Source organism: Delphinapterus leucas, chromosome 4, assembly GCF_059928025.1.
Source record: "Delphinapterus leucas isolate spDelLeu-1000000601 "Yukka" chromosome 4, BTC_Dleu_Yukka2, whole genome shotgun sequence".
Lineage (NCBI taxonomy): Eukaryota > Metazoa > Chordata > Mammalia > Artiodactyla > Monodontidae > Delphinapterus > Delphinapterus leucas.
Window position 1 is genome coordinate 127,780,881 of NC_143132.1, and position 18,173 is coordinate 127,799,053.

The 18,173-nt window shown below is 44.6% G+C and overlaps 1 protein-coding gene across 1 annotated transcript in view; it reads right to left on the reverse strand.

The window, feature by feature from the left end:
* Positions 1–12,872, reverse strand: part of LOC149749430 (uncharacterized) — a 36,737-nt gene extending 23,865 nt beyond the window's left edge. Inside the window, 5 exon segments of the mRNA XM_089909926.1 lie at positions 1,550–1,580; positions 1,583–1,697; positions 6,789–6,950; positions 9,090–9,280; positions 12,725–12,872. Of these exon segments, the coding sequence (XP_089766052.1) occupies positions 1,550–1,580; positions 1,583–1,697; positions 6,789–6,950; positions 9,090–9,280; positions 12,725–12,872 (647 nt within the window).
* Positions 12,873–18,173: the final 5,301 nt, after the last annotated feature.

An 18,173-nucleotide genomic window follows, 5' to 3' on the forward strand; every position in this document is an offset into this window, starting at 1 on the left:
GGTCCAGCACAGGAACTGGAGTCTAGAGGGGTCTCTTAGCAGTGGGGCTGGGTCTGCCTGGCCCAGGTGGGGAGCTGGGGAGACCCCGTGACCAATCCTGCGTCACTGCATGGTATCCCAAGGAGCCTGACCTTCTGCGGCCCTGTGTTAGGAGACCCTGACTACGGCTTCTCCCAGCAATTCAGAAAGCTGGAGAACCTCCACAGAACACTGGCTCCCCCCAGCTCTTGCTGATGGACTTGTCCACTGTCCCCCCAGCTCTTGCCGATGGACTTGTCCACTGTCACTGCCAGGGCCCTAATAAGATCCTAGTCCTTTAATGGGGCCTTGGTGTCATTGTGATACCACTTCTCAGGCATGACTCATCTCTTTCACTTCACAGCCCACTGGCCTTTTGAGTACAAGGCAGCACCTGACTCCATGGGAAGAATCACAGAATCATAGACTTAGGAAGTGGAAGAGATCATCTCATTATAGATCAGAGAAGTCGCGTGACCTACCCCAGATCACACAAGCAGTTTGAAATTATTTATGGATGGTAAATTATAGACCCCAGCAATCTAGTAGCATGGATCAGAGGTGGGCTCTGATTCAGACACCTGAATTCACATCTAGACTCCATCCCTAAGAGCTGAATGGCCTTGAACAAACCAATTAATCCCCCTGAGTCTTTCCTCATCTATACTCAAGGGTTAGAAATGGTACATATCTATCATTATGTATCATACATCTCTACGTAATGGTAAACATCTATTTATTGTTGGGAGAAGAAATGAGAAAATCCATGCACTGTGCTTGGCACACAGTAAGCACTCAATAACCATTAGCTGTTATTGTTATTATTGTTATTATCACTACCCTTCCTCCCACCTCCTCTCCTGGTGAATACTGACCCATCACCTAGGGAATCGTGGTTTCCCTTATCCAAGCTACCACTAAAATGTATATGGACATATTTTGTGATATTCAGACTTTCTTCCTTGCACTATACATAATCAAGAGCACGTCTCCTCCCTCTACTATACCGAGGACTCCCTTGACAGTGGCACTGCCTTAAATATATTTATATGTTCCTTAGCAACAAGCACCATGCCTTGTACAAACTGGCCTTCAACAAATATTTATTGAAGGAATAAATGAATGACTAGAGACTCTTTTATTATTATTTTTTTTTCGGTACGCGGGCCTCTCACTGTTGTGGCCTCTCCCGTTGCGGAGCACAGGCTCTGGACGCACAAGCTCAGCGGCCATGGCTCACGGGCCCAGCCGCTCCGCGGCATGTGGGATCTTCCTGAACTGGGGCACGAACCCGTGTCCCCTGCACCGGCAGGCAGACTCTCAACCACTGCGCCACCAGGGAAGCCCTAGTGACTCTTTTTGAGAACCCTAACATTTACTCAGGGACATGAACTCTAAGGACGCTTCACAGTGTCCCCTTTCAGCGATGACTTGATGAAGCACAAGGAACCAGGACATTTCCCTCCCCTGCCTTTGCCTCCCCCCGCTGACAGCAGGAAGGGCCTTGAAGCAACTCCGCATTCCACCTTACTTGCAGTAATCGAGGACAAGAAAATGCACCTGCTGAACTGCAGAGCCCTCCCAAGTCTCCCCAAAGACCACGGATCCATCCTGCAATCAATGAGTTTGAGGGTGGTAAACGGGCAGGGGTTGCGCCCCTTCGATTCCAGAAGCAAAGCCTGAGAACGCAAGGTAAAAAGTGCTGACACGATGAAGATAAATATGCTCTGTGTTTTTATAAGTTACTTCAAAGTCACTCATGTTAATTACCTCAACATTTTGGCTTCTAAGATAACTAATTACCCAAGGAGAAAGTGGCATGAACACAAAATAATTTCCCTTTAAAATGAAGACTCATTGAAAAATTGTACAGGAAACATCAAGCTTTATGATGAGAGAAGATATATTGTAGCACAATATAAGCACAAGCCTAAGGCCAGGTCATTTCTTGCGATAACAAAGGATCACAATGACAGTTAAATCCCTACCTGATAGCAGAGAGTATCAAATCAGGAAGGCCACCTTTTAGCAATTAGAATCACCGCAACCTGAGAATTCCCTCAGTTCAGAATTTAAGCCTGAAAGTGACTTTGGTGGGGTTCGGAGGATTTAGGGTTTTGTGAGGTAATGACATGTTGGTCAGAGATAGGATTCCACTCTTGCGCTGCTGGTGGGAATGTAAATTGATACAGCCACTATGGAGAACAGTATGGAGGTTCCTTAAAAATCTACAAATAGAACTACCATATGACCCAGCAACCCCACTACTGGGCATATACCCTGAGAAAACCATAATTCAAAAAGAGTCACGTACCAAAATGTTCATTGCAGCTCTATTTACAATAGCCCGGAGATGAAACAACCTAAGTGTCCATCATCGGATGAATGGATAAAGAAGATGTGGCACATATATACAATGGAATATTAGCCATAAAAAGAAACGAAATTGAGCTATTTGTAGTGAGGTGGATGGACCTAGAGTCTGTCATACAGAGTGAAGTAAGTCAGAAAGAGAAAGACAAATACCGTATGCTAACACATATATATGGAATTTAAGAAAAAAAAAAGTCGTGAAGAAACTAGGGGTAAGACAGGACTAAAGACACAGACCCACTAGAGAATGGACTTGAGGACATGGGGAGGGGGAAGGGTAATCTGTGACAAAGCGAGAGAGAGGCATGGACATATATACACTACCAAACGTAAAATAGATAGCTAGTGGGAAGCAGCCGCATAGCACAGGGAGATCAGCTCGGTGCTTTGTGACCACCTAGAGGGGTGGGATAGGGAGGGTAGAAGGGAGGGAGACGGAAGAGGGAAGAGATATGGGAACATATGTATATGTATAACTGATTCACTTTGTTATAAAGCAGAAACTAACACACCATTGTAAAGCAATTATACTCCAATAAAGATGTTAAAAACAAAACAAAACAAAACGCTACCCAGAAAAGCTGAATCAATTTAAATTCTCTGCAAATAGCTTAGAGTGGTATTTAACCTCATCATTGCCAACCACCAGCTCTCTTAGTTTTAGCAAAAAGGAAACTTTATGGGTGAAAATAACTGCTGTTTTAATTTGTATTTCTTTGGTTAGTAGTAAAGTTAATAATTTTCTTAAACTTATTTATGCTTGTATTTCTTTCTTTCTTCCTTTCTTTCTCTTGCTTTTCTTTTCATTAATCGCCCATTTGTATTCTTTGCACATTTTTCTGTTTTTCTTATATTCTAGGTACTGAATAAGGATCTAAATCTTCTAAATGTCATTTATTTTGCAAAAATATTCCATCTGCTTTGTTTTGCTGTGCCTTTGCAGTTTGTTTTTTTAATTTGTGAATTGCTTTATGTGGAAGTATTTTTCATAATGCTGTCAAATTTAACTTTCCTTTTGTAGATTCTGCCTCTTATTGAATAATCCACTCTTACCCAACTGATTTAGTACCTTTATTAGGTGTTAGTTTTGTTTGTCTGTTTGCTTTATAGTCATTAGGTATGTTTATGAACTTTCTGTTCTGTTTTACTGATGTGTTGGTTTCCATTGTCAATAAAATGCTGCATTAGTTGTCTTAAAAAAAAAAAAAAAGGATTCCAAATTATACCTCGGTTGAGCATAAACAAGCCCTTGCAACTTTAACTACGGAGCTGGTGCCTGAGGCCTCTTTAATGAGAGAAAGTCTAGTTTGAGTGCTGGATCAGATTTCTGAAGCTGTGTTTCTGACAGAGGAGGCCATGTGACACATCACTGCTGATGCTAACATTGGTCTGTGCAAAACAAACTCTGGACCAAGTCCTGAAGATCTCAGCCAGTGGTTTGCAGTGTCCCCCCACTGGGGCACCAGCACTGCTCCCTGGGGCACCCGCACTGCTGTGGGCAAGACCACGGCCATCTCGGATAGAATTCCTCAGCAGCCTCCAGATTACCGAGAAGGGTACAATTTAAGGAACTGCTAAGGATCACTGTGAACATTCAAGGACAGCTTTCTGTTTCCAGCTTGGATAGACTGGGTACCCTGACTAACCATCTGAATAAAAACAACCAAAAATTCTGGTTATATATTTAAAATATCTTTTTAAAATTTTATTTTTAAGTTGTGGTCAAATACATATAAAATTTACCATCTTAATCATTTCTAAGGGTAAAGTACAGTGGCATTAAGTATATTCACATTATTGTGCAAGCCTCACCGCCATTCACCTCCAGAACTTTTTTCATCTTGCAAGACTGAAACTCTGTACCCATTAAACAAACGCTCCCATTCTCCCATCCCTGCAGCCCCCGGTAACTGCCATTCTACTTCCTGTCTCTGAATTTGGCTACTCTAGGTACCTCATATAAGTGAAATGATACAATACCCTTTTGTTTCTGACTTATTTCACTTAGCATGAGTTCTTCAAGGTTCATCCACGTTGTAGCATGTGTCAGAATTTCCTTTCTGTTTAAGGCTGAATAATATTCTAGTATATACCATACTTTGTTTACCCATTGATCTGTCAATAGATATTTGGGTTGCCTCCATCTTTGGATTTTGTGCATAATGCTGCTATGACCATGAATGTACAAATATCTCTTTGAGACCCTTCTTTGAATTCTTTTGGGTATGTACCCAGATGATACATAGTGATGATAGGGTAGTTCTCTTTTTAATTTTCTGCGGAACCGCCATACTATTTTCCATAGCGGCTGCACCATTTTACATTTCCACCAATAGTGCACAAAGGTTCCAATTCCTCTACGTCTTTATCAACATATTATTTTCTGCTTTTTTTGATAGTAACCCTCCTAGTTGACATGAGATGGTATCTCATTGTGGTTCTGATTTGCATTTCTCGAATGATTAATGATGTTGAACATCTTTTCATGCGCTTATTGGTCATTTGTATATCTTCTTCGGAGAATGTCTATTCAAGTCCTTTGACCATTTTAAATCAGGTTGCTTATTTTTTTTGTTGTTGAGTTATATGAGTTAAAGAACTCATATATTCTGGATATTAGCCCTTATCAGATATATGATTTGCAATTATTTTCTCCCTTTTCACTCGGTTGATTGTGTCTTTTGAAGCAGAGAAGTTTTTCATTTTGATGTACTCCAATGCGTCTAGTTTTTCTTTTGTTGCCTGTGCTTTTAGTGTCATATCCAAGAAATCATTGCCAAATCCAATATCATGAAGCTTTTCCGCATACGTTCTTCTAAGAGTTTTAAAAATATCTTTTTAAAATGTGTTCATTGACTGGCAGGTTAGTGAGGAATACACAAAGGTCAATGAATGAGAGAAAGTAGGACCCTAGAGGGCACTGAGGCCAGGTTTCCTTTTGAGAGCATCACTAAAACAGCAGATCTGAGCTTTGATTGTAATGGATCATACAGTCCAGGGGATAGGAGATTAGGCCCAAGGTGAAGAGTCCAACAGGAAATCCTACATAGAGGTGTGGCCCAAAACGTAAAGTGGATTATAGTGCTATGTCCTTAGACTAAGGATGAACTGGGAATAAACCCAACTCTCCCTTCCTCAAAGGATCCCAGGGAAAATGGCCCATCTCAAACTGATACTGAGCATATGGAAAAAAACACAACCCCTGAGAACTCACAAACTAGCCTTAGCACAGGTTTGCACCCTGAATTAACATCACTTGGATGGCTCAAAGAAACCTCAGGTCAAGAATTTAGTTTCATGTAGCTCTGAGTATGTGGCAGAAACCTCTCTGGAGAAAGCTGTCTGCAAATCAGAGCTCAAGGAATTGCTACAACTATTTTTTTTTCATGAAATATGAATTTACAGTCAAAAAGAAATGACAAAAACATAAAAAGAAATGTCACCATAAGTAAGAGTCAGAAGAAGCAAGAGTCAGGAATATCAGACTCTAAAATAATTCAGATTATTGAAACTATTAGATTATAAAATAAAAGTTGAACACAGAGAAATAAAACAAGGGATTTTCAAAAAGGCAAAAGACTAGAAAAATTAGTGCTTTTTGGGTCCTGTTTGAGAAGTTTTTCTCAACCCCAGAGTCATGATGGTATTGTCCTATAGTACCTTCTAGAAACTTTATTGTTTTGCCTTAAATTTATAATCCATCTGGAATTGATTCTGGGGTATGATGTGAAGTAGAAATCAAGCTGCTTTATATCCCATATTGTGTGTTGTAGCTTCTTGTTGCCCTCAGCAAAAGGATTGATCTGAATTATCTGATTTGCTCTTTCCAGAAGTAAAGTCCTGTCCATGACTTCTCAGTCACAATAACGGAAGTTCAATTTAAAAAATAATAGTATTTAATCTATAAGTGTATAGCCAGCAAAACTGTCATTCAGGAATGAAGATTATGTGTGATATGATAACAGTCAAAAGTAATAAGCATGGAGAAATCTTGACAACATAAGTAAAAGAGTAAGCCACAAAATCATACACATCATACAATTCCATGTATGTAAGTAAAAACATACATGCATATGTCAAAAAAGTATAAAAACATGCACGGGGTTGATACACATCAACTCTAGGCTAGTAGTACCTCTGGGAAGTAGATGAGGGAAAGGAAGTAAGATGACACTTTAGCTATTATATGCAATTTTCATTCCCTAAAAAGTATATTACATGACGGTGAGTACATAGATGTCAGTTCTATTATTTTTTACACTTTTATATGTTTGAAATACTTCATTAAAAATACTTGGTTTTTTTCCAAAACAACCAAATAAATTATAGCTGGAACACATGATGTAATATGCTTATATTCAATTTTAAGGTTAACTGCAGAGCTATTTTTAAAACGCATGACTCAAGAGTCTGGTGATCTCTGGGTTGCTCAGCTGAAAGCCGCAGATGCAGATCTCTCTCCCCAGCATGTAACACTCATCCTGGGCTGTCATGAGCAAAGGTTCCAAGGAAATTGGTAGGATGCTTGGCGGGGGGTCATCAGGTCTTACAAGTATAAACTAGAATGTAAGAAAAAAGCTACAGGTGGGCACCATAAAGAGAGGTCGTAAAATACGTGGAGGAAGAATATTGTCATTAGACAACACCATAAGAACATTTAAAATAGTTATTATCTGTGGATCAAGTGTGCATTGGGGTGATAATTCAACACAAACTTAGGGTGTTCCTGCCATATGCAAAGCTCCATGAAAAGTCCCACAGGGCAGAGATTTTTCCAGCATGTTACTGTCCCTCTTTGGGTCGGGATATCAATTTAGTGGATTGTAACCACCTTTTTTTTTCTTTCTTTAATGAAATAGAAAAGAAGGGAGATGATCTGAGTGTATACTATGCTGTAAGGAGTAATTGTCTCATGAGACCTTTATTTTAGTGATATTCAAAATCAAAATGGAGACCCAACCAAAGCAACCCACCCAACATAAACAGCTCTTATGGTCATACTGATTCACTCCAGTACTTATATACTGGGTCATGATGTTAATTATATTTCTGATGGTGATTGTAATTTAAAATGTTTGGAAAACATTGCTGACGAGGTTATAAACTTGGACAAGATTTATGACGAACCCTTGTGATTAAGTAGTGCAGCCTAATTATAAAAACTACATAGGAAAAAAATGAATTAGTAATTATTTTACCACAAAAAGGATGACTCTGGGAAGCTCCTCCATTGGGATGAGCTGGGAGATGTGTGTGTGCAGGGGGAGCCCAGAGAAGCAACTGCAAAAGAAGGAATTAGAAAGACCTAGGAGGGCAGGTGGGGAACAGGAGAGTAGAAGAGGTGGAGAGGGAGAGACCAAAGGGACCAGAGGAGAGAGGGAGGAGGGCAGCTGCCCTGGGAAGTGGGAGTTCAGGCGAAAGAGAGAGATGGTAGAGAGGAAGTCCAGGAGGGTCTCTTTGTGTGGGGTGAAATGTAATCACCCTTCCACCCCCAAACACATTCAGGAAAAATATGGGTGTAATGGATTTGTGTGAAAGTCACGTTAAAGCAGTGAGTTATTTTATTTATTTATTTTTGGCTGCGTTGGGTCTTCATTGCTAAGGGCGGGCTTTCTCTTGTTGTGGCGAGCGGGGGCTGTCTTCCGCATGGTGCATGGGCTTCTCACTGAGGTGGCTTCTCTTGTTGCGGAGCACGGGCTCTAAGCGGGCAGGCTTCAGTAGTTGTGGCACATGGGCTCAGTAGTTGTGGCTCACGGGCTCTAGAGCCCAGGCTCAGTAGTTGTGGTTCAGGGGCTTAGCTGCTCCGCAGCATGTGGGATCTTCCCGGACCAGGGCTCGAACCCATGTGCCCTGCATTGGCAGGCGGATTCTTAACCACTATGCCACCAGGGAAAGTCCAAAGCAATGATTTTTAAAAGCACCTGTCTCTATCTAATTATTTTGTTTAATTTGTTGTCTTGTTTAACGCAGCATTTTAGGAAATCAGTAGGCATGTGATTATTAAAACACAGACTGTCTTTCTGGGCTGGTGATAGAAAAGTTGTAAAGCTGGACAGTCTGTCTTTGGGTGCCAGTCTCCTCCTTCTGGTCTGTCAGGTACTCCGTCCCAAGAGTTGACCACTTAGCTTCACTGCTGGCCTCTCTTCTTTTCCCCTTATACCCAATCCCTAGATTTAATCTCAGCAAAGATAAGACATCAGATTTTTTTCTGAAATCCAAATGATGTGTTTGCTGCTCTCCCTCCAAGTGAGAATGGAGGCGTGGGTGTGTGCAAGTCTGGCCTGATGGCCTGGACACGCCAGCTGTCAAGGCAAGGAGACATTCTTTTGGAGGGGTCAGGAGTGCTGGGGAGGGAGGTCCTGCAATGATGACAGAAGTGGTGTTTTTGAGCTGGGTTCTCCAGACGTGGAATGGGAGGAGGGGTGGGTTGTCCGTTCCAGAAGTGAAATGGTGTGAGACAAGGCAGACCTGCTGGAAGGATGGGGGTGGGCAGATTGGGAGAGAGGAGGGGGATGGTAGGAGAAGTGCTGAGCAGACCTTGGTGCCAGAGTCAGGCTTTGGACAGCACGCAGCAGGAATGCAGAGCGGGTGACACCACCAGTTCTGGGCTTGAGGGGATTAAGGACCCATGTTCCTTGGGAGGAAACCCTCATCAATTCATTTCAGGGAAGAATAAGGGAAGGAGAGGACACACTCACCTTCCTGAGAATCCGTTCATGGTTGATGCTGGTTTTCAAGTCCCTTTTGATGGCTGGACACACGGACGTCTGAGTCTGTGCACAATGCTTCTCATATGTTTTCAGAAACTTTTGAAGAGTTGGAACAATGGGTAGGGGTGCTCCTTTAGTTTTTCGTTTTCCTTCCTTTTCTCTTGGTATTGTTTCATAGTGTTAGATTCCACTTGGATTCTGAAAACAGTAACTTGCCCTGAAACCCAACACACAGATGTCTTTTTAAGGAGCAGATCACACTTTCCCCACTAAAAGTTAGCAAATATTGCTGCATACCCTTCTCTGAAAATCATAAAGTGCTTCACTAATCTTTTTTTCTTTTTTAAAGAGTCTTTTGAGTGCAGATTTTTTTTTTGCAGATATACATGTGTACATTAGAAAGTTTCCTACTTTTATTTATTTATTTATTTTATTTGGTTGTGTTGGGTCTTAGTTGCAGCAGGTGGGCTTCTTAGTTGCAGGAGGTGGGCTCCTTAGTTGCGGCTCGCCAGCTCCTTAGTTGCGATACTTGGGCTCCTTAGTTGTGGCATGCGAACTCTTAGTTGCGGCATGCATGTGGGATCTAGTTCCCTGACTAGGGATCGAACCCGGGCCCCCTGCATTGGGAGCACAGAGTCTTAACCACTGTGCCACCAGGGAAGTCTCAGTGCTTCACTAATCTTAAAATGGGAGTGGGGAATCAAAAGAGAGCAGAAAATGTCAATTTGCAAGGTCTATACTCATGGGACAAGGTTCTTTTAGGTTGTTTAAAATGTGGGCAGTACGCATGGAACTCAATTATTAAGGAACACGATTAACATTAATAGTGGATACTAAATATTTCCAAGGACACATTGATTTAAAAGTGTCATAATCCTCTTCATAGACATAATTCTTGCCAGGCAGTAATTACAGTGGTTAAGAATGTGGGCTTTGGAGGGGAGCAGACATGGATTTTAGTTTTGTCTCCACCACTTGATTCACTGGGAGGCCTCAGATAAGTTATAAACACTCTTCTTCAAGCCTCCATTTCCCCATCTGTAAAATGGATTATGGTTGTCATAAGGGTTAAATGAGATAAGTTTATAAAGCACTGCACAATGCCTGGCACATAGTGGAAGCACTTTTTTTATTATTATTGATGTTATTATTATTCTGCTGGCTGCAAGAATCAGTACTGATTTTGTCAGTGGGATTGCTGGATCATATGGTAACACTATTTTTAGTTTTTTAAGGAACCTCCATACTGTTCTCCATAGTGGCTGCACCAATTTATATTCCCACCAACAGTGTAGGAGGGTTCCCTTTTCTCCACACCCTCTCCAGCATTTATTATTTGTACCATAAATTTTTGTCTTATATATTTTAAAGCTATGTTACTAGGTACCTACAAATTTAGAACTGATAAATTTTCCTAGGGGATATACCCTTTTGACGTTATTTAATATCCCTCTTTGTCTCTAGAAATGCTTCATGTCTCAGAGTCACAGATCCCAAACTGTGTACTGAGGTGCACGGAGGCACCGCAAACTTACAGGGCACTTCGGGATATTTTAAATTTTCAAGAGAAAGCTAGCAACATCTGTTAGATGCCATGTGAGCTACTGGGGGTAGTTCACATTTTCAAATTAGGTCACACTTGCATTAGTATCCTATTGCTGCATAACAAATCAACCCATCACGAGTGAAAAACATTCTGGAAAGGGAGAGTGAACCCAGAAGAATGTAGAGACACAGGTACTGGGGTAAGGGAAAATCACATTATTAATAGCTCTGTTTGGGAGTTGATAGGTTGTCTAATCCATCTAAGCCATCACTAGGATGACCAACTGTCCCAGGACTTTGAGTGCTAAAACCAGGAAAATGCTGGGCAAACCAAGATAATTATTCACCCTACCAGTCCCCCGACCCATGGCTACCACCCAGCTGTAGCCCCAGAATTCTGCTCACAGCTGTGTGCTCCGGCAGCTGCTGCAGAAAACCAGACTTGGCAGCTACCCAAACCTATCTGCCATCTTGGGCCTGGTCTAACTTCTTGTTTTACATGGAACAAAAACGAGACCTGGAAAGGGAAAGAAGGGGTTTGCTCTGGCTGGAAACAGAACTGAGCTTACTGACTCTCAAGACCATTTCTGGAAAGCATCTTGGGCGATGCTTATCATCAGGCAATTGGCAAACACTGCATGGCATCATGAGAGACTGTGTGGGTGAGAAGTGGTCGTCCCAGGCTTTGGGTCAAGCAGAACTGGTTTGAATCCTGTGTCTGTCAGTTATTAGTGGGGTGATTGTGGGTAATCAACTTCACTTCCCCGGACCTCATTTTCTTCATCTGTAAAAATGGTGGGAATATTACCTCTTTGACATTTGTGAGGATTAAATGAGATAACAACTGTAAAGTTCTTTTCATCAGTAACATGGAAATGATGGTGACAGAGAATTGTTATGAGGAATAATAAGTTAGTACATGACAAATGCTAAGAACAGATCCTGGCACATAGTAAATGCTCAGGAGGGAACCTGAGGCATAGTGAGGTTAAGTGATTTGTCTAAGGGCAGACACTGGTAAGTGCTGGGATTGGGATTCAAATTCAGACAGTCTGGCTCCACAGCCCAAATCTGTAACCACTCTAAGGTACCACCTATTAGATACCTTTATGGATTGAATATTTGCACCCCCCAAAATTCATTATGTTGAAGCCCTAATCTCCAGTGTGACGGTATGGGGCACTTGGGAGGTAATTAGCATTAAATGAGGTCATGAGGATGAGACCCTAATGATAGAATTAGTGCCCTTATACGAAGAGATACCAGAGGATTACCCCCCTCACCCCCAACCCCTAAGCTGTTGAATTGGCCATCACCTGCAAACCAAGAGAAAAGGCTTCAAAATAAAACCCACCTTACTAGTATCTTGAGCTTGGATTTCCAGCCTCCAGAACTGTGAAAAACAGATTTCTGTCATCTTTGGTATTTTATTATGACAGCCCAAGCTGACTAAGACAGGTGCTATACAATATTACTGTTCACAATATCAAGTATTTCTCATCAGCTTTTTCTGGGTATTTACAGAAGCACGAAGTATGCACACATACATTCTATTAAGACCCTCTTAAAGCTATTAAGACCCTCTTAAAGCTTGAGTTTTTCACTTAATATTTTATCATGAGCATTTATTTCTGTCATTTCCATAAATGTGTAAATGTGTGGCCCAGGTTAGCAGCTACCTAGGTACTCAAGGCCAGCACGGATTGGCTAGTAAGTTAATGAATATTTGTTGGGGGCCTAAGGAGTAGATACCCCACCCCATGATAGGTTTTCTCATCTTGTCTGGCTGTGACGCTCCTGGAAGTGGGACGGTGGGGATGGGGGCTGAGGGGGTGAGAGTTTGGGCCGAGGGCCCTGCCCCCTGTCCCGAGGAAGATGGGGAAAAAGATCCCCCATTCTGAGTCCCCTGCCAGCCCAGCTCCAACAGCGGCTGGCTCTCAGGGGACAAGGAGAGGGAGGGAAAGGAGGGGCTGCTTTGGGTGCCTTCTTCAAGACCCCAGACGTGCGCCTCTGCACGCAACAATTTCAACAGATTCCGGAAAGAATCCTCACTACCCACCGAGGCCGGAAATTCCTACCCTGGGGATGTCCGGGTGGGGAGGGCCGGTGTTGCTGGGGCGGGGGAGGCGCAGAAGTACAACCTCCACAGAGCCCAGGTCCCAGCCGGTCTGGAGCATCTAACCAGGGGCCTGCCAGTTCGGGGTGCCGGAGCAACCTCGCGCTCATCCTGCACGCTCCCGGCCACTGGCCTGCGGCCACTGACCCTCACTCGGGCGCCTGGTCCCTGCTTCCCTTAAGGTCGGGTGGCTTTCAGCGTACGGTGTGCGCCATGGAGACTGTTGCCAGGGGCGGTCGCAGCGAGGGGCGGAGGCTGGAGGGCGTCTGTGACCCGCGAGGGGCCAGAGCTGGAGGGAGAAGAGTCGGAGGCAGGAGGAGGAGGGCGTGGAAGCAGGAAATGTCGTTCCAGAGTTCGTCCAGGCTCGGCCCGGACCTGGAGAACTCCAGGTGCCCTCGCTGCGGGTCAAGGTCGTCGCAGCCAATGGCGCTGCGAGGGACGGGATCTAGGAGGGGAAAGAAGCTGGGGACCCATGTGTCCCTGGTCATCAGTGGGGCACTGGGGACGAGGAGCAGAGGTCTCCAACAGATAGACGCCTCTGCCTGTTACCCGCCAGCGCGATGTCAGCTGCGGACCTCACCTGAGCCCCTAACATGGTTTCCCAAAGAAACCGAGTTATAAGTGGTGGTTACAGCCCACACCAACAAGCAGAAACCAGTGTGAGGGGACTCTCCTGCCCACTAGAGAGGTTTCCTTTTGTGACTTTTTGTCTCCCCAATCCCAGGATGGAGGGGGTGCCAGGATAAAGGAAGCAGCTCAGGAGCTGGGCCTGGGGGTTTGTCTGGGGAATATGGAGGAAAGAGATGCAAAAGCAGTTGGAGCTTTGGGCAGAAGTGGATGGGAGAGGAAAAGTGATTTTAAGAAAATTTGCTCTGGGCAGTGGCTTTGGGGCTTGTAGATTTAAGGATTTGGGGGCCCCCAAAGATACCTTTGTCCCAATCCTTGGAACCTGTGAATATGTGACCTTATATGGCAAAAAGGACTTTGCAGATGTGGTTAAAGTTACAGACCTTGAGATGAGGCTGTTTTTCTTGATTATCTGGGTGGGGCCCAATCTACACCTGAGTCTGAGAACAGGAAGCTGGGAAACTGTCCCTGCTGTGCTCCGAGAGAGATGAGTGATGAAAAGAAAGGTCAGAGAGATGCAATGAGAAGAACTCAACTGGCTGTTGCTGGCTTCAAAGATGGCAGAAAGGGACAGGAGCCAAGGAGTATGGGCAGCCTCTAGGGGCTGGCGAAGGTGTGGAAATGGATTCTCTCAAAGGAACCCAGCCCTGCTGACACCTTGATTTTAGTCCAGTGACATCCATGTGGGACTTCTGACCTCCAGATCTGTCAGATAATAAATTATCTATATCTATCTAACTGTCTGTCTCTCTCTCTTAGAGGCTCTTAGTGAATGTTTAATGAAAGAATGAATAAGGAAAGAAATTGGACTAAATTAATTCACAGTAAACTGCAAATGGAAAATAGTCCCATAACTCCTCCACACTGGCTGTAGTTTTTTAAGTTATATTTTAAACCCAAATGGCTCTAATTTGGCACAAAGTGAATTGAAGCTGTGGGGAAGGTCAAGGAGGGCAAGGAAGGATCCTCCATTTGGACAGACATGACTTTGCAGTGAGCATGCCCCCATGAGTCGGCACCCCTGGGTTATTTCTGCTTTGTGCAGCCACTTTCCTTCCTCTGCGGGGCCCTACTCCAGCCTTCCTAAGAGGTAACCAGAAGGGCAGTGAGGGAGGAGAAGTCTGGAGTGGGGTGAGAGAGTACACTTACAGGTCACAGACTAGGTCTCAAAGCAGATTCTTAGGGAACAGAGAATGATCAGGAAGACCAGCCCCCAAGGGGACAGGGACAGGGCAAGGGTCAGAAACTAGACAGGCCATCAGAGAGGAGAGGAGGAGTCCCTATGCACAGTGGGCAGGTTCATAAAAGAAATGTAACACTAGGATTAGGGGCAGCTGCGAGTGTCAGAAACCCATTAACACTGGTTAGAAAAATATAGAAGTTCATTTCCCTTTCATGTTAATGAAATTGAAGGATAAGCAGTCCAGAGCTGCTACAGAAGGCCCAAGATCATGAGGAATGCAGGCTCCTTCTACTTTTATTATTTTTAAAAATTAATTAATTAATTTTTGGTTGCGTTGGGTCTTCATTGCTGCGCACAGGCTTTTCTCTAGTTGCGGCGAGCGGGGGCTACTCTTCGTTGCGGTGCACGGGCTTCTCATTGCGGTGGCTTCTCTTGTTGTGGAGCACAGGCTCTAGAGCGCAGGCTGTGACACTCAGTGGTTGTGGCTCGCGGCTCAGTAGTTGTGGCTCGTGGACTCTAGAGCGCAGGCTCAGTAGTTGTGGCACGCAGGCTCAGTAGTTGTGGCGCTCGGGCTTAGTTGCTCCACATCATGTAGGATCTTCCCGGACCAGGGATAGAACCCGTGTCCCCTGCATTGGCAGGTGGATTCTTAACCACTGCGCCACCAGGGAAGTCCCTCCTTCTACTTTATTACTCTGCCATCCTCAGTGTGTGACTTTAACCTCACGGCCCAAAATGGGTGCTGAGCTCCAGCCATTTTGTTCCCATTTCAGATAGAAGGACGGAGAACTGGACAAAGAAGGGCATGTTATCTCCCTTTAAGGACATTTCCCAGAAATCACGTATAACACTTTTGCTTACATTCCATTAGCCAGACCTACAGACATGATCATACCTAGTGGCAAAGGAGGCTGGGAAAGATGGTCTTTATTCCAGACAGACATGAGCCCAGTGAAAAATGGGAACTTCTGTTATTTACAGAAGACGGGAAAGATGGATATCGGGAGATAACTAGTAACCTGGGCCGCAGCAGTTACTAGCTGCCAGGCCCCCAGGGATGGCCAGTACAGTGGGTGGGATGGGCACCAGTTTGAAAGTACTATAGGGATTCTTCATACATTCCTCAAGCATTTGTGAGTCAGAGCAGCCTGGAGCTCATTTCATAGTTGTTATCATTTTAGGTGTGACTCATCCACCAGGGCTGAATTACTGGCGAGGCTAAGCAGGTATTTTGAGCTCCTGCAAAGCTGGGAGACAAAACAACAGTGACAAATGCAGAGGAAGAATCTGATATTCCATATTTAAAGAAAAACCCTAGCAAAATAGTTCTGAGAAAAGTCAGAAGTTTTGTTGAACTTCATTATCTGTCTTTTGCAGCCTAGTGTTGTTTTGGTTTTTTGAGTTATGCGTAGGAGGAGGGTGGAGGTTCCATGATCTTTTTGGTTCTCAGAACCCTGATCAGACCCTCAGAATCAACACCGGTATCAGCCCACCCCATCCTCGTGCCTTGTTCCTTGCTGACTTTCAGCCACCAGAATCTTAGAAGGGCTTTGAGGGGAGTTTGGCTTTTGGGGGAGGAAGGCTGTTCTGCTACCGGATACATAGGAAATCACATGCCAGAGGGTAGGAAACCCAGGAGAACTCGTGACAGAGAAGAAAAAGGAAGAGGGAAAAGAAAGAGGGAGAGTGAGGCAAGGAGGGAAGAGATATAAAGGAGGGCGTGAGGTCAGAGGGGTCAGAATAGCTCAGGGGCAGTCCACCCAGGAGGAAGTGGTTTTTGAATGTCTTCACAAATACATCCATTCCTCCCTGCAAAAGGCAGACGCTAATCGCTCTTTCCTTGAGTGTGGGTTGGACTTAGTGACTCACTTCTAACGAATAAAATATGATGGAAGAGATGGTGTGTGACCAGGTCATAAAAGGCATCACGACATCCTCCTTGTCTCCTTGGATCACTGGCTCTGGGAGAAGCCAGCCACCACTTGGTGAGGACACCCAAGCAGCCCTGGGAAAGGCCCAGGGGGTGAGGAACTGAGACGTCCAGCCAAGGGCTATGTGAGTGAGACATCCTGGAAGTGGATCCTTTAAGCCCATTTAAGCCTTCAAGTCCTGCAGCCTCATGAGAAACCCTGAGCCAGGACCACCCGGCTAAGCCGCTCCCAGAATCCCGACTCTCAGAAATTGTGTACGATCATAAGCGCTTGTTGTATTTAGCCGTTAAGTTTTGGAGTAATTTGTTCCACCTCCAATATATAACTAACACACCTAGGAAACTTGTTTCTCAGTAAGGGAAGATTTGCAGGGACCTAAGGGGTGCATGACTCAGACGCTGGCGGCCCTCCGGATATCCATTCTCCACTTCTACCTCCCTGAGGGAACTCAATTTTGGCACGTGGTTCTGTAAGCCAGGCTAGGAAAACATCCCCCGGTGTTCCTTGCGTTGGGATAACCACGTGACATCGTGCAGGAAGATGAGACAGAAGCTGAAGTTGATAGATGGAGGCTTCCCAGAAAGCTCTTTAAAGAGGCAGAGCCAGGTAGCATGAGTTTTTGTCTTCTGTTCTTACATTTCTTCGCTCTCAGAATGCAGTCATCGTGCTAAAGGTGAAGCTGCCATCCTGTACGTCATCCCCAGACATCAACCACGACCCGGATGACCGAGAGGATGGATGCAAAGATTCGCGTCTCTGATAGCATAATGGAACTGCTGAACTCACCCGGGCTGCCCTCCTCTGGGTTCTCAATACATAAGGAAAGAAACACCCCGGTTTATTTAGGGCAAAGCTGTTCAGATTTCTGTTACCCACAACAGAATGGGCATTTCTGGAAACAGGAACTCCTTGACGGATGCATCTTCAGATAATGTGCAGACGTTCAATTACACAGTGAAAAAAGGATGCGGTGAGCGGGTTTCACAGTTTTGATTGGGATAATTTTATTTATAACTGTTATTGTTGACCCATCTCTGAAGGCACGTAGTCACTGTTGTGAAGAGAACAGGGATTGCTGAGGCAAGAAATGATGGCACACTCTCTTTGGGCTCTCAAGAAGAACACGGGGTTTTGAACCGAAAATGTGAAAGCCGGCCCTGCTGGCAGCCAGGCCGTTGGTTTCCCAATCTGCACGGAAGCCATGTTCAGGCAAGCCCCTCACCCTCAGAAACATTTGGAAGGAGAGACAGAACAAGGCCATTCTCCAAACACAAAAGTGACTCACGGACTCCCTCTTCTGATGAATCTGAGTGACTGCTCTCCCTTCACCAGTTAACAACCAACTCTAGTGCCCCTGTTTTCTAGATAACATTAGATGTCCAATTACCAAAATACTCTGTTCTTCTTCACAGCATCTAGTCTAGGGTTGCCCCCCACCTTCCCAATCCCTCCCGAGAATCACCCAGCACTGGGCAGGTCCTGTGAGAAGCCCCTGCCAGCTGCCTCTCCTGAGCCTCTGGGGCCATCCTGTGAGAAGCCCCTGCCAGCTGCCTCTCCTGAGCCTCTGGGGCCATCCTCTCCTGCTGCAGCGAGTTCAGTAAACCTAACATCTTTTTTTCTTAGACTGCAGGTGAGTGTCTGGTAACCTTCGGTCAGCGGGCTTTAACAGA